At 32.2% G+C, this 14,253-nt stretch overlaps 1 protein-coding gene across 3 annotated transcripts in view; it reads left to right on the top strand.

Annotated features, from left to right (window-relative positions):
- LOC109803114 (MADS-box protein JOINTLESS) overlaps nt 1–13,958 on the top strand; it is a 42,450-nt gene extending 28,492 nt beyond the window's left edge. For 2 of the 3 annotated variants that reach the window (XM_020364564.3, XM_029272552.2), the window contains exons 3-9: nt 11,259–11,334; nt 12,023–12,084; nt 12,199–12,298; nt 12,380–12,421; nt 13,256–13,297; nt 13,421–13,524; nt 13,738–13,958. In XM_020364564.3, coding sequence (XP_020220153.1) covers nt 11,259–11,334; nt 12,023–12,084; nt 12,199–12,298; nt 12,380–12,421; nt 13,256–13,297; nt 13,421–13,524; nt 13,738–13,756 — 445 coding nt within the window. In that variant the 3' untranslated portion in view covers nt 13,757–13,958. The remainder of the gene's footprint in view (nt 1–11,258; nt 11,335–12,022; nt 12,085–12,198; nt 12,299–12,379; nt 12,422–13,255; nt 13,298–13,420; nt 13,525–13,737) is intronic. The other variant, XM_083067502.1, reaches the window with a different exon arrangement.
- The last annotated feature ends 295 nt before the right edge of the window (nt 13,959–14,253 follow it).

The following is a 14,253-nucleotide window of genomic DNA, read 5'->3' as shown; positions in this document are numbered from 1 at the left end:
GCTTTGTACCTTTCAATGCTCCCATCTAATTTATATTTGATTTTGTAAATCCATTTACATCTTATGGGTTGCTTTCCAAGAGGTAGATCAGTTAGGATCCATGTTTTATTTAATTCAAGGGTAGTTATTTCTTAATCCATGGCATGTTTCCAGCAATCATGTTTGGCAACATGACTATATGCTTTTGGTTCAACATGATTGGAAATGGAAAGAACAAAAGATCTATGGTTAGGTGATAGATAATCATAGGTAAGAAAATTGGAGTGGGTAAGAGGTACTTGATGATGAATTGACATGCAAGTGAGACTGAACTATGTTGCAGTGGTAATCTTTGAGGTAGTTTGGTGGTTTACTTTGTGTTGTTGAGATTCTAGTTGATGCTTCAATGGCTTGAATATTTGGTTAAGGACTAGGATTAAGAGGTATAGGAGAAAAATCAATATTGATTGACTGAGTGGGGAGACATACAGAGGAAATAACACAAAATGTCATGATTGGATTTAGGAAAGGAAAAAATTGTTTCATAAGAGACCACATTCTTAAACAAGAATACCTCATGGGAATGCATATCAAGTAATAAAAAAGACCTTTGATTCCTTCTTTGTTGTCTAAGTAAATGCATTTTCTAGCATAAGGCTGAAATTTTATTTTGTTTGTAGTTATGGTTGAGGCATAACAAAGGGAACCAAAAACTCTTAGGTAGGTGAAGTCAGGACTTTGGGCATATAGGATTTGAAAGGGTGAAATATTGTGAAGTTTTGGAGTGGGTAAAAGGTTGAAAATATGGACAGCATGAGAGATATCATAAGACCAAAAAGGAAAGGGGAGATTGCCTTAAAAAAGCAAGGATCTAGCTATGTTAAGAATATGCTGATGTTTTCGTTCAACCACTCCATTTCGTTGTGGAGTTTCTACACATGTGAATTGGTGAGTTATGCCTTTAGATTGGAAGAAAGAATGCATGAGGAATTCCTTACCATTATTATATCTACTGGTCTTAATTGTTTTGTTAAATTGGGTTTTTATGAAAGAGATGAAATATGTGAGGTGTTGTCTAGTTTCAAGTTTGGTTTTCATCAATCTGATCCAAGTAAATTGAGATTTGTCATCAATTATGGTTAGGAAATATTTATGATCTTGAATGGAGGGGTAAAGAAGGGTCCCCAAATATCTACATGTATAAGATTAAAAATGTTGTTTGATATAAAAGAGTTAAGAGGAAAATGTAATTTCTTTTGATTAGAAAAGTGACAAGTATCACATATTATTGATTGTAAAGGTGGTACATTTGGAAAATATTTTTGTATATTATTGTAGCATAAAGGAGAGGGGTGACCAAGACGAAAATGCCATACATCATGGGAAGATATTGAACTATCTAAATTTGTAGTAGTAGTAGTAGTAAGAATTTTGTGTAAAAATCTGGTTTGAGGTAGCTAATTGAGATCCATGACATATATACCATTCTTGATCTTAGCATTGCCAATCATCTTCGAGGTCTAGATTTATTGAATATCACAACCATCACAAGTAAAACAAGGTTTACAAGAAAAAAGGAAGATGTCAATTTAGTGACTAAAATGAGATTAAAGGTAAAATCTTGGGATAAACAAGACATCATGTAATATGAGATTAGTAGACAAGAGAAATAGTCTCATGGTATAGAGCACGTGTAATATGGCCATTTGGTAATGAAACTAGGATAGGGTGAATTTGGGTGAGGGGAGGAGAAAAATGATAAACAAGAGGCAATATGATCAATGACACCAGAGTCTAGAATCCATAGAGAAGGAGTGATACATGGTGAAGGTGTAGTAGACACATTATGAGTGCTCACTAAATTCAAGGAAGTTGAGGTGAAAGAAGCCATAGAAGAGGTGAATGAAGGAAAAATATTACAAAAGATAGAATTAGAGAATATTTTTTGATACCATCTTAGAATAGTGAGTTTGGGTCTAACTCAATCCTACAAAATTGACTTGTAGGGTGAGAGTTGTCCCCTACTTATATATACTTTAATTTCCGATGTGCGATTTGAATTTTTTTCAATAATAAATTGTCATTATTCCAATAATCTCCCACAAATGGCAATTAAGTGAGTAAAAGAAAATATAAGCAAAAATTTTTGGGCAAGGAAAGAAATTTTGTGCTCTAGTGTTAATATCATGAGGATTGAATTAACATGTAATGATGTAAGACAACACCGTAATTCCAAAAAGTGAATTACTCTTAAACTTAATAGATTTAGGATGAGACTCTTACAACACACATTTATACTTTTAAAAGTTTGATTACTCCGCGTTTAAGTTTTACACAATAACTAGGCTTTTAAATATATTTTTACCTTGGGTTGCTCATAAATGCTCTAGAAAGATAGTCAAAGTCTTTCATAAAAGCTAATTTGTGCCTTCACACTCATGTAGGTACATGCATTAAGTGTATCTCTATTGCACCATCCATATAAATGGCTATGTATCTATTATGAGTTCATGTCTCATCCTTACATCAACCACTACCACATGTCATGGGGATGCGAATTGTAGTGCATAGAGTATTCATATGACTTTGTTTGATGACTAATTGGGTATTCATCATACTTTTCTTCAGTAGTAGCTTTAAGTCCATCCCATTAACATATCCAAAACAATTTTTATAGGTAATCCTTTTGTAAAAGAATTTGTTAGATTTTTCTCACTTTCGCTTATTCAAGTGAAATATCACCATTTTTAATTAAATTTCTTACAACACCATGCCTCATCTGAATATGTCTTCTTTTACGTATGTGAATCACAATGAAGAGATATAAGAGGTGCAAGTCTTCCCCACAATTGTATGTTTTCTTTGTTGATTTCCATGAAATACCCACCACCCCCTAAAATAAACACATACCCACTCGTAGAACTTACCTTATCGTTGTCTCAAATTCAATTTTTATCACAAAACCCTTCGAAAGCAATCGAAAATTTAGTGAAATGTAACCTACTATCTATAATACCTTTTAAATGTTTTAAAAGGCGTAAAAGTATAGTCCAATGATTATTATTGGGATTATGAATATATTTACTTGATTTACTTACAACATATGCAATGTCATGTTTAGTATAATTCATAAAATACATGACACTACTAAATATTTTTGCATATTTAGATTGAGAAACATTTGTTCGACCATTTTTCTTAAGACGAATGCTAGGATCATAAGATGTTCTAATATGTACAACATCAAAAATATTAAATCTTCTTAATAAATTTTCAACATAATGAGCTTGATTTAAAGAAAAATCATTTTTAATTTTTGTATTTTAATATCCAAAATTACATCAACTTCTAAGTCTTTCATTTCAAATTTAGAACCTTTTTTTTTTAAATTCAATAACAACTTTTAAAGAAATTCCAAAAAAAAAGAACATATCATCAACATATAGTAACATAATTAGAATATTTTTTTATATGTACACAAGAGTTTGAGGTATTTTTAACAAACTTATTGTTCACCAATGTGTTATAAAAATTTTCATTCTATTGTTTAGGTGTCTTTTTTAAACCATACAAAGATTTTTAAGACATTTTTTAGTGTTTACATACCTTTTGCTCTTATCCCATACAATGAAGTCTTCTAGTTGTTTCATGTATGCTTATTCTTTTAAAACTTTATTTAGAAAAGCGATTTTTACATTTTTTTGACGTATAACCAAATTATGGATCCTTGTTAAAGCTATAAAAGCACACATAGGGCCATTTTAATTACAAGTGAATAAGCATAAAAAAAAAGTCTATACTTTTTTTAGTAAAGTTCTTGATAACTAATCTTGCCGTAATTTTTTCTATCGATCCAGCTTACCTATATTTTCTACAAGAAATCCATTTAATAATATTTATAATTTTACAACATTTTTGGCAATTCTACTAATTTTTGAGTGTTGTTTTTAACTTAGACTTTACTTAAGTGGACCAAGTCCCACACCACTCAGATCAACGACTTGTTAATTTTTGGATCCTCTTCTAACATATAAGCATATATTATTTCTTCATCTATTTTATCAATATCTTCTATTTCTACTATGGAAGATTTTATAAAATTTAGACTGAAGTTTGTTTTTGTTCCAATCCTTTTACCTCTTAGTTCACATATATCAACATTTTACACACAATTGGGAATTAAAACATAAATAATAACATCATTCACAAAATTCAAATTTTCTTATAGAAAAATGATGCTAAGAAAATTAGCATCTTGAGATTCTAATATAGAGTTATTGTTTAAGCACATGAATCTACTTATAACAATGTCTTGGGAATAACCAATAAAAACGATATCAATTGTTTTAGAATCAATATTTTTGATCTTTTAAAACCTAGTAGTCCAACTTTAAACAGCCCCACATTTTTAAGGAATTAAGATTTGGAGATGACTTTTTCATAATTCATTAGGAGTTTTATCTATTTTTTTTATAAGGGACCTTGTTTAGCATATAACATGCACTTAAAATAGTTTCCCTCACATATAGTTAGGCATACTATAACTATTTTCCTTTTAACTATCCCATTTTTTTTTTGTAGTGTAAGGCGTAGTAAACTCATGTATTATGTCATTCTTTTTTCAAATTTCTTTAAGGCTAGTTTTTATGTATTCACCCTTATTTGATCTTAACAATTCTATTTTTCAATTTAATTGATTTTCTACTTTTTCCTTGTATTTAAAAAAACACAGTTTCAGCTTCATCCATCATTTTCAAAAGATAAACTTTTGTATATCGAGAATAATCATCTATAAAAGTGATATAATATTCACCCCCTTTACTTGTAGTATTTTTTAAAATTAGCTAGATTAGAGTGCATTAATCCAAGGAGTTCAATTTCTCTAATAGTTACTGATTTAAAAGGTGTCTTTGTATGTTTGGCTTTTGTACATACAAGGCATTTAGAAATAAAATCTTTCTTTTAGGAGGCAACTAGTTCATATTACATAATTGTTTAATAAAAGCCATATTAACATGTCTTAGTCATCCATGGAAGAGATTAGTAGATTCAATGATATAAACAGAATTAGAAACATTGTCATTTATTTCAATAGTGTTTAAAACAAACAAACCTCCATATAAAGATCCTTTTTCCACAAAATCTCCATTTTTAGTTATTACAACTTTATCACATTCAAGCACTATTTTTAAACCTGTTTTGTTAAGTAAAGTCCCAAACACTAGATTCTCACACATTTCAAGAACATATTAGACATTGTTTAAGGTCAACATTTTACCATAAGTGAGTTTGAGAAGAATTTTTCATACTCTAACAGTAGTAGAGTTTTTCATGTAGATAGTAATTTACTCAGCATTTTCCTCAAACTCTTGAAACAGCCTTTTGCTTGCACAAATGTGTCTTATAGCTCGTGTCCAACATCCAGTCAACTACATTATTATCCAAAGTTGTTTCTACCACTGCAACAATGACTTCCTCATCTTCTACCAAGTTTACTTGAGGTTTTGGCTTTGATTGATGACCAACAATTTGTCCTTTGTTATTATTATTTGGCCCATTATTGCAAAAATATGGCACTAATAGCTTTGTGTCCATTTTTCCCTTACACAAAAAAAGTTGTCTTGCTTTTCTAGATCTTACCATAAGACTTGTTGAATTGTTTCTTAACTTTATTTTCTGTACTTTTCATTCCTTTATTTCTTTGAAATTTTTCCCTCATTGAAGTACCAACAAATTCAACAAGATTAGCATTAGAAAAATTAAGAGCAATAAAAAAAGACTTATCCTTGATACAATTTGCTTCTTTTGTCCTTATATAGCTAATGAGTTCTTACGGGGTAAAGTCTTTCTTCTTGTATGTTTTAGATGGTTCTTAAACTCATTATAGAAAGTGGGAAATTTTTCAAGTAGGACATTTTCTTGTATTATCTCACACATCTTCATGCCTCTATTTAGAACATCAACAACCAAGTTCTCATATTTGTGCACATGCTCCATTATTAGTTTAATCATCAGGCATTTGAAATTATAATCATTTGCTAGTAACATACTTACGAATAGTAGCATCATTCGCACCATATTTCTTTTTAAGTGTCTCCCAAATAGATTTTGTGGACTTGTATGACACAAAGATCAAAAAGATTTTTAGGCATATGATTAAGGCGATGACCATGTAATAATTTGTTATGTTTTTCATGATTCTCGGATGTCTTAATTGTGATCATATCAGTTGTAGTTTGTTCCATCAAGTAGTTCGAGCTTTGACATATCATGTAAGACTTTATTGAGCAGCAAAGCCATTGGAAAGAATTGCTTTCAGCAAAGCCATCATGGCAAAAACCACTACGTTGAAAGCAATTTTTGATGGACCTCCGGTGCAACTTAATTACTGGTTTGCTCTCCAAAGTTTACACAATGACATGTTTAAACTCATGCACTCGAGGTCAAACATATTGGAGCCTCACAAACAATGACTAAAAATTATAAAGGAAAGAGAGAAAAGTTTAAGTGTATAAAAAAATTGTTGGTGTCTAAAGTCTTGTGCTTGTATCATTTTTATATAGTGCAAAATTTGATGATACTATTGGTGAATAATTAAAATCTGCTTTCAATTTTTATAAGCTAAAATCAATTGTTTTAATGACAATTGAAGCCATGGGCATGTGCAAAGCATGTGTCTGTTAACGGTTGAAAAACCAATGGGAAATGAAAACACTACGAGAAATGTTACATATAAAATGTGTCACTATAGGTACAAAATATGTAAGTATATATCTATTTGACATTTAATTACACATGATTTTAGTGTTGATTTTGAATGAGATTTAACAACATATTTTGTGTCATTATAGCTTATACCCACACTTAACAATATACCAACATATATTATATTTAGTGTGTGGGTAAAAGTAATTTTTAGTAATATGCATTATATTATTATAGAATGTATATCACTATATGACAATTTTCTTGTAGTAAAATTAAATGATGTTATCTCCAATGGGAAAGGAAAAATAAATTTTCATTATTCTAATAATGTCTTCAATCTTGGCAAATGAACTAAGTTGTACAAGTAGTCAATGATGAGAAAAAGTATTGTTTCTTAAGAAACTTACTTAAATGACTATCACATAAGCACATTAACTATTATCTAAACAAACTAAATATAACAATAAATTGGGAAGGTAGAGAGCTCAAAGGCTACTGTACATTAAAATAATTAAAGAAGCTAAAAAGAACTCGAAACTTTTTTTTTTATATTTTCACAAAATAGTTTGAAAGCAATGTAAAAGAGTTTCTTAAAGACTATAAAAACTGTTGCAGGTTAGGTTTTGCTAACTTCATCCTCATGCATATAAATGCATTCAATTTTTATACATCACTCATCAACATCAATATATAATCGTACTCAAACCCTAATCTCTTAGGTGATATAAGCATAAGCTCATTAAATAACCCTTAATTCCTTAGTTACCTCAAATGAACTTGCATTCAAAAAATAGATTAAGAGATGACTATTCAACTAACTCTCATTCCTAGGTATAAGGTCTACTATATGTTAAACTCCAATTCCAAATGTAATGATGATTTTCTAATAACAACTTGAGTAAAAAACCAACTTGTGGGAGATCATTCTACAAAAGCATAAAGCAAATGAATTAACACTTAGATCAACTAAAAGGAATACATGAAATCCAATTAGTTACATTCAACTTCAACAAAAGAGATTTTAGCTTCTTCTAGGCATGTGAAGAGCTAAAATCCATAAAGAAATGAAGAATACTGAAACAATATGCTTTTTTTTATTCATAAAATTGAAGGAACGAGTTTCAATGACAAATTTGCGACTAGAAAATCAAAATACAACAACAATTTCTTTTGCAATTACAAGTATAAGATTTGCCAGCAACAATTCTTTTTGTTGATTCCCATCGAAGTCCTAACTTCACACCTGACTTTGAGAGAATATGAATTTTAGCTTTCCAGAGAATATAAGAGAAAATTAGGGAGAAACAGAAGAGATATCAGAAAGAAGAAGCTCAGAGAGAAGACTTCATACCCAAAAACTGCCTCCATCATTCCTTAAAGTCACGTAAATATACACTCTTTCTTCGAATTCTATTTGATCTCCTCAATCCTGTATTATTCAATCTTTTGCCACGTGTTCGTCCTTTCCAACAAACTTTGGCTCCTCTATTTCTTTTCCCGCGTCTTCACTACTGCATGTTACAATACCCTTCCCTTTAAAATAAACCTTGTCCTCAAGGTTGAATTGAGGATAGGAAGACTTAATTTCTTCCATATCTTCCTAAGTGCTTGTTTCACGTCCTCCCAAATTCCTTTGTACTAAAACTTGGAGTACATACTGAAAATCACATAGCATCACCTGTGAATTAAGTATCTTGATTAGCTACAACACAGGTCCCACCTCAGCTTCTTCAATAATGAAATGTGGAATCCAGGATGTATTCAAGCTGTCTTAGTGTTGTACACTGGGGGTTACCACACACATACACATGTCTCCACATTGGTAAGATATTGTCCGCTTTGGGCCTAGCCCTCACGGTTTTGCTTTTGGATACCACCTAAAAGACCTCTGAACCAATGGAGACAACTGTGTGTATATAAACGCATGTCTATCCTCTTGTGTGAATGATGTGAGACTTTGCTTACATCCTAACAATCCTCCCCTCAAACAAAGGACCATGGTTCTACTCCCATTTTCCAGCGAAAGCTATCACAGTTTATGAGTATATCTGATGGTGGCCTATAGAGCCCCCCATTTTTCAACGAAAGCTATCACAGTTCATGAGTATATCCAATAGTGGCCCATAGAGCTCAGTCATGCTCTAAGTACTTGAGTCGCCGCTCCATCGTGAACGGGACACGCCTCCTGACCCTCCATGTTACCAGGAAGACTTTCTTCCACATGGACCCACTGTTAGGAAGACTTTCGACACAAGGGATCCCAAACTTGGATCCACCTGCCAACTCCATCATACTCATTGAGCCGGTCACTTGATCAAATCATCAACTCTGATACCACTTGTTAGGGATCGAGGCAAAAGGAGTAGTACACTAGTTTTTGAAGTGGCCATTCTACTGACATTTCCAACAGATAATATCCTGCGAGGTTTGGACTATCCTTGCTTCTTGGACTTTGATCTATCATGCCTAGAACCTTGCCCCCTTTCAGGCCTTCTACCTCTACCTTCTATGCTTAATAAGGAACCTGCTGATTCTCCGACATTTCTCCTACGAACATCCTCACCAAGGATTAAATCTCTAATTCCTTTGAAGGTCAATTTCATAGTCCTAGATGTACTAGCGACTGTTGTGACAGTTCTTGACCAACTATCAGGTAATGAGGATAGCAAGGCATTTCTCCTACGAACATTCTCACCAAGAATTAAATCCCTAATTCCTTCGAAGGTCAATTTCGTAGTCTTAAATGTACTAGCGAGTGCTGTGACAGTTCCTGACCAACTATCAGGCAACGAGGATAGAAACCAGATGTACTAGCGAGTGCTGTGACAGTTCCTGACCAACTATCAGGTAACGAGGATAGCAAGGTGTTTCTCCTACGAACATCCTCACCAAGGATTAAATCCCTAATTCCTTCGAAGGTCAATTTCGTAGTCCCAGATGTACTAGCGACTGCTGTGACAGTTCCTGCCCAACTAGCAGGCAACGAGGATAACAACAATAGGGTTTGTACTTCATCATCAAATTTAATATCCACTGATACTAATCTCGATAGTAAAGAATTAAATTCATTCACATGATCTGTAACACTAGCACCTTCTCCCATCTTCGTATTAACTAGTTGACGAATAAGAAATAACTTATTTGATGTTGATGGCTTCTCGTACATGTTTGATAATGCATTTATCAAACCATATGTCGTCTTCTCATTGACAATGTTGTAGGCGACATTCTTCGCCAACAAATCCGAAATCGTTCCCATCGAACTTGTCAATCTTCACTTTCCCGTCTTCACGCCTCCTAATCTTCTACCGTTAAGAAGACATTCGACACAAGGGATCCCAAACTTGGATCCATCAACTCCATCATTCCATCATACTCATCGAGCCAGTCACCTGATTAGACCATCGGCTCTGATACCACTTGTTGAGCATCGGGAGTTACAACACACATACACATGTCCCCACATTGGTAAGATATTGTCCGCTTTGGGTTTAGTCCTTACGATTTTGCTTTTAGATACTACCCAAAAGGCCTTTCTTCATCAGAGACAATTGTGTGTAGATCATCCTCTTGTGTGAACGATGTGAGACTTTACTTGCATCCCAACACTTAGGTAATTTCATCTTGTAAGCCACGGCACTAATTCGCTGTAACACTTGAAAAGGGACAAAAAATCTCATTCCCAGCTTCTGATTCTTCCTTAAGGCGATAAAATGTTTCCAATAAGGTTGTAACTTAACCAAGGCATAGTCTCCAACATTTAAGTGAAAATCTCTCCGCTTCCTGTCAGCTTGTAACTTCATATAATTTTGAGATCTGAGCAGATTATGCTTTAGCTGCTGAAGAGTTGCATATCTAGCTAATAATGATTCTTGTAATGGAAAAGGGTATCTTGAATCACATTAATAGAAACTACTGTAGTGAGTTATTCTATATTATAATACATTTGGTAGGTGGCGCCCAATATATATGCCTCTGCCAGAACATGAGCCAGTAACTTTCATGATTTTTTATATTTTATTTTTATCCCCAATTCAAGGAAATTTTTTATGCAACAACAAATAGTTATATTTGGTCAAGGGTTTTGAATCCTGCAAGCATATATTCTAGGAAGACTTTACCTTTTACCTTAGGGCTAATCTTGCAGTTTTGTCTGAGAATTTCCGGTTAAATTTAAAGTCTTCATTAGTGGTTTCTATTATAGTTATATTTGGTCTTCTGCCTTTTTAAGTTGGAACGTTTTTCATTTAATTGATTTACTTTTCTTGAACCTACTGGACTTCCTGCATAAGCTTTACCGCTGTAGAATTTACTCAATTTTCTTAACAAATCAATAGTAATTATATATATGCATTGAGGCACTAGCTCGTAAATACAACTAAGGTTGTGATCAGCTTAATCGAAACCTATTAATATGAATTTAAATACTTTGGTTACTCCTCAAATATGATTATAACTACTTGATGTAATGGTAATATAAAGTTTTTGATTTCATGAGCCTTTTGCGTTCGTTCAACGGAAAATGGAAGGGGAAGTCTTGAATTTAATTTCAATGTCTTTGTTATTATCAGCATGCAACATATAATTGAAAGGCGTAATCGGCATTCAGCGATTCAAGGATTAGACAATCCATCTATTGAGCAACAGGTATAATCACGTATACTTTCCATTTTTCCTTGCATGATATGGTGAATTAGTAGTGCACATTTTAATCATGGAACCCGGGAAAAAAAGGAGCTCTGTTTCTGAGCGAGAATATTTTACTACAATGAGAAAGCAAGTTCAGCAGTGTTTTTAATATAAATTTGTTTTGAACAGTCTAATGTCATTGAATTGATTTGTGTAATGATTCTACCTGTGGAATAGGTATTGTTTTGTTGTTATGGGCTAAGGTGGGCATTGGAAACAATCGTCTCATGATTCTACGGATTTCACGTCAAAATCCACTTATTTATCAACTTTCTTATCGTCAATTAATATTGCTGCAGTCGTATATCTAAAATGGATTTGCTCTTGTAACTGCATGCTTTTGCAACAAGTGAATGTTGATTTGTATAAAGTAGTTTTTTTCTTTTGTTTGAAAATGAGATACAATTTCTTTCCATGGAGTTAGTCTTTATAAAAATAAAGTAGTATCTCCAAGTTGTGACTCCAAGTTCAATGCGAGAATCCAACCCTAGATTATAATTAAAAAATATAAGTATCGAATCATTTAAGTTAACGACTTTTAGTTGTACAAAGTTGTCTTTGACATAGCTTGCTCATCCACAGGTGCAAAATCATGAAAGACAGCTTTTATTTTTATCTTTTGAAATCTAATACAATATGTGCATAGCTTGGAAGCGTCTCCTATGACATGCTGCGCAAGGAAGTGGAAGATAAGACTCATGAACTGAGGTATGCACTGCACTGCAATGCAACTATTTTAATTTAGACTTGTTTACGATGCACGCACCATGCAAATATACATCATTGAGAGACATTGTTTCCATGAATGAATCTTTAATGCAGTAGGTTGAATGGAAAAGAGTTGCAAGGATTGACAATACAAGAATTGCAGAAGCTGGAGGAACTTCTTCTCAGACGTTGGGCCACTATTTCAAAAATTAAGGTTTTTCCCAAATTAAGGTTTGTGCTTATAAAAGTTATGCATGCTTTTGACATAGGATACTAATTAACGTGTTAATTTCAGGATGAAAAAATTATGCAAGAGATAAACAGCCTTAAAACAAAGGTAAAAACAACTTCGCTTAGATATATTTCAATAAACCCTACATGTTTTTGAGTTATTATTCGTATTTTGGTGACAGCATATCATACAGGTCCCAAAATTAAGTTAAACGGTTCAAAGCAAATTAACTTTTAGATAAAGTCTTGTTGGAATGCACATTCAGAAAATTATGAATATAATTAAGCACATGAATATCTCTATTAATTAGAGACCTTTTGAGAGTTGATTAATGACAAATTCATACAACTTTACATTTAAAGTAAATAATATCTTACTAATATAGATACAAGTATATGTGGGGATCTCCAATACACAACAGATCTATAATAACTTAAAACTATGTGTGTAGAATTGTTAACTAACCCAGTGCACAACAGGCCTATAATAACTTAAAACTATATGTGTAAAGTATTGTTAACTAACTTTGCGATATTAGCCATTTGTTGTGGACAACACTTAAGGTGAGAATACGGAACTAGTTTGGAACTTGTAAGAGGTTGATATATAAACATTATATATACCCCAAAAAACTGGGAATCAAAATGAAACATAGAAGATATAAGTTCAAGTTATCAAGTTATTAAAATTTACCTCGTTAAGATCTTTGAAGACGCCATTTATCTGATTCGCAAACAGGGAGAGATCAATGTGCAATAGAAAATAAACTAAAGGGTATTAGTTATTCGTTATGTTAAAAATGAAGTGTTAGAAAATGAGCTTTATTTATTAAAATAATGAACTTTAAGAAGATCCAGCCTGTTAGCAATATTTTGCACCTACCTTTATTCACAACATATTTTCTGCAATGATGTTTGGCATGCAATGATGCTCATGAAGGAAGCCGAACTTATGAAAGAGAACCAGCTGAAATCGAAACAGGTGATATAGACTTTTCAAAATCTTGCTCATTTATTTGTGTGGTCTGTGATTTTTCAGATTTACATATTTTGGGGCTTACTCAGCAATAATTAATAATGTAACACAATTAAATTTTATGTACAGAGCTTCGTACTAGAACAAAGGCAATCACATGAGCCATATACCTGCAGTTCATCTGATTTTCCTCCAGATCATGGTAGTTCTGCTGACACATCTCTCAAGTTGGGGTTAGTTTACTTCATCCTATAATAATTGTCAGAATACTTTAGTACAATTTTACTCTTTCAGAATAGATTGTAATTAACATTTCAACATGTTTAATCACAAGTCTTGCAAACTCGGGGAAATATCAAAATTTATGGAAAATTTCTGTAATAGATTCTGGTGTTACTTCAGAAGCTTGTATATGTGTGTTTATCTTAATTTCTATGTTTTTGCAGGTTGGCTTTATTTGAATGAAACAAAAATGTTGGTTTAAAGGACTATAGTGAGAAGTCTCAGCCAAGATCAATGTTGTTTTTGGTATTTAAAAACAATTTGCTGGATTTTATTGGGAAAAATTTCACAGCTGGAGTAACTTATTATTTGCTAAGCTAAACAGAACATTTCAGTTGTCATTATTTCAGATGTGATAACTAAAATAGAATAGTTATTTATTGAATCCTAGTGTGTGTTTGTTTTTTTACTTTTTTTTTATAGAATTATTAAAAATATAAATCATATAAAGTTCTATATATCATTTATAATTATAAGAAAATATATATAAAAACTAAAAATATAAAATACTAATCAACACCTCAGTAGAAACATACTTGGTTTTTTTTAACAATTTCTATAACGCATTATATTTAGTTGTATTGCGTATATCCTTTACAAGGAGTGTAAAATAAGTTGTTTTATAAAATAAACACTTGTGTGTTGTTAATAAATAAATTGAATGTTACTGCTGAGAGTTA

Source organism: Cajanus cajan, chromosome 1 (genome assembly GCF_000230855.2).
Source record: "Cajanus cajan strain Asha chromosome 1, NIPB_CcT2T_4, whole genome shotgun sequence".
Lineage (NCBI taxonomy): Eukaryota > Viridiplantae > Streptophyta > Magnoliopsida > Fabales > Fabaceae > Cajanus > Cajanus cajan.
Note: the sequence above shows the minus strand (reverse complement) of the source record. Positions and strands in the feature narration are given on the sequence as shown.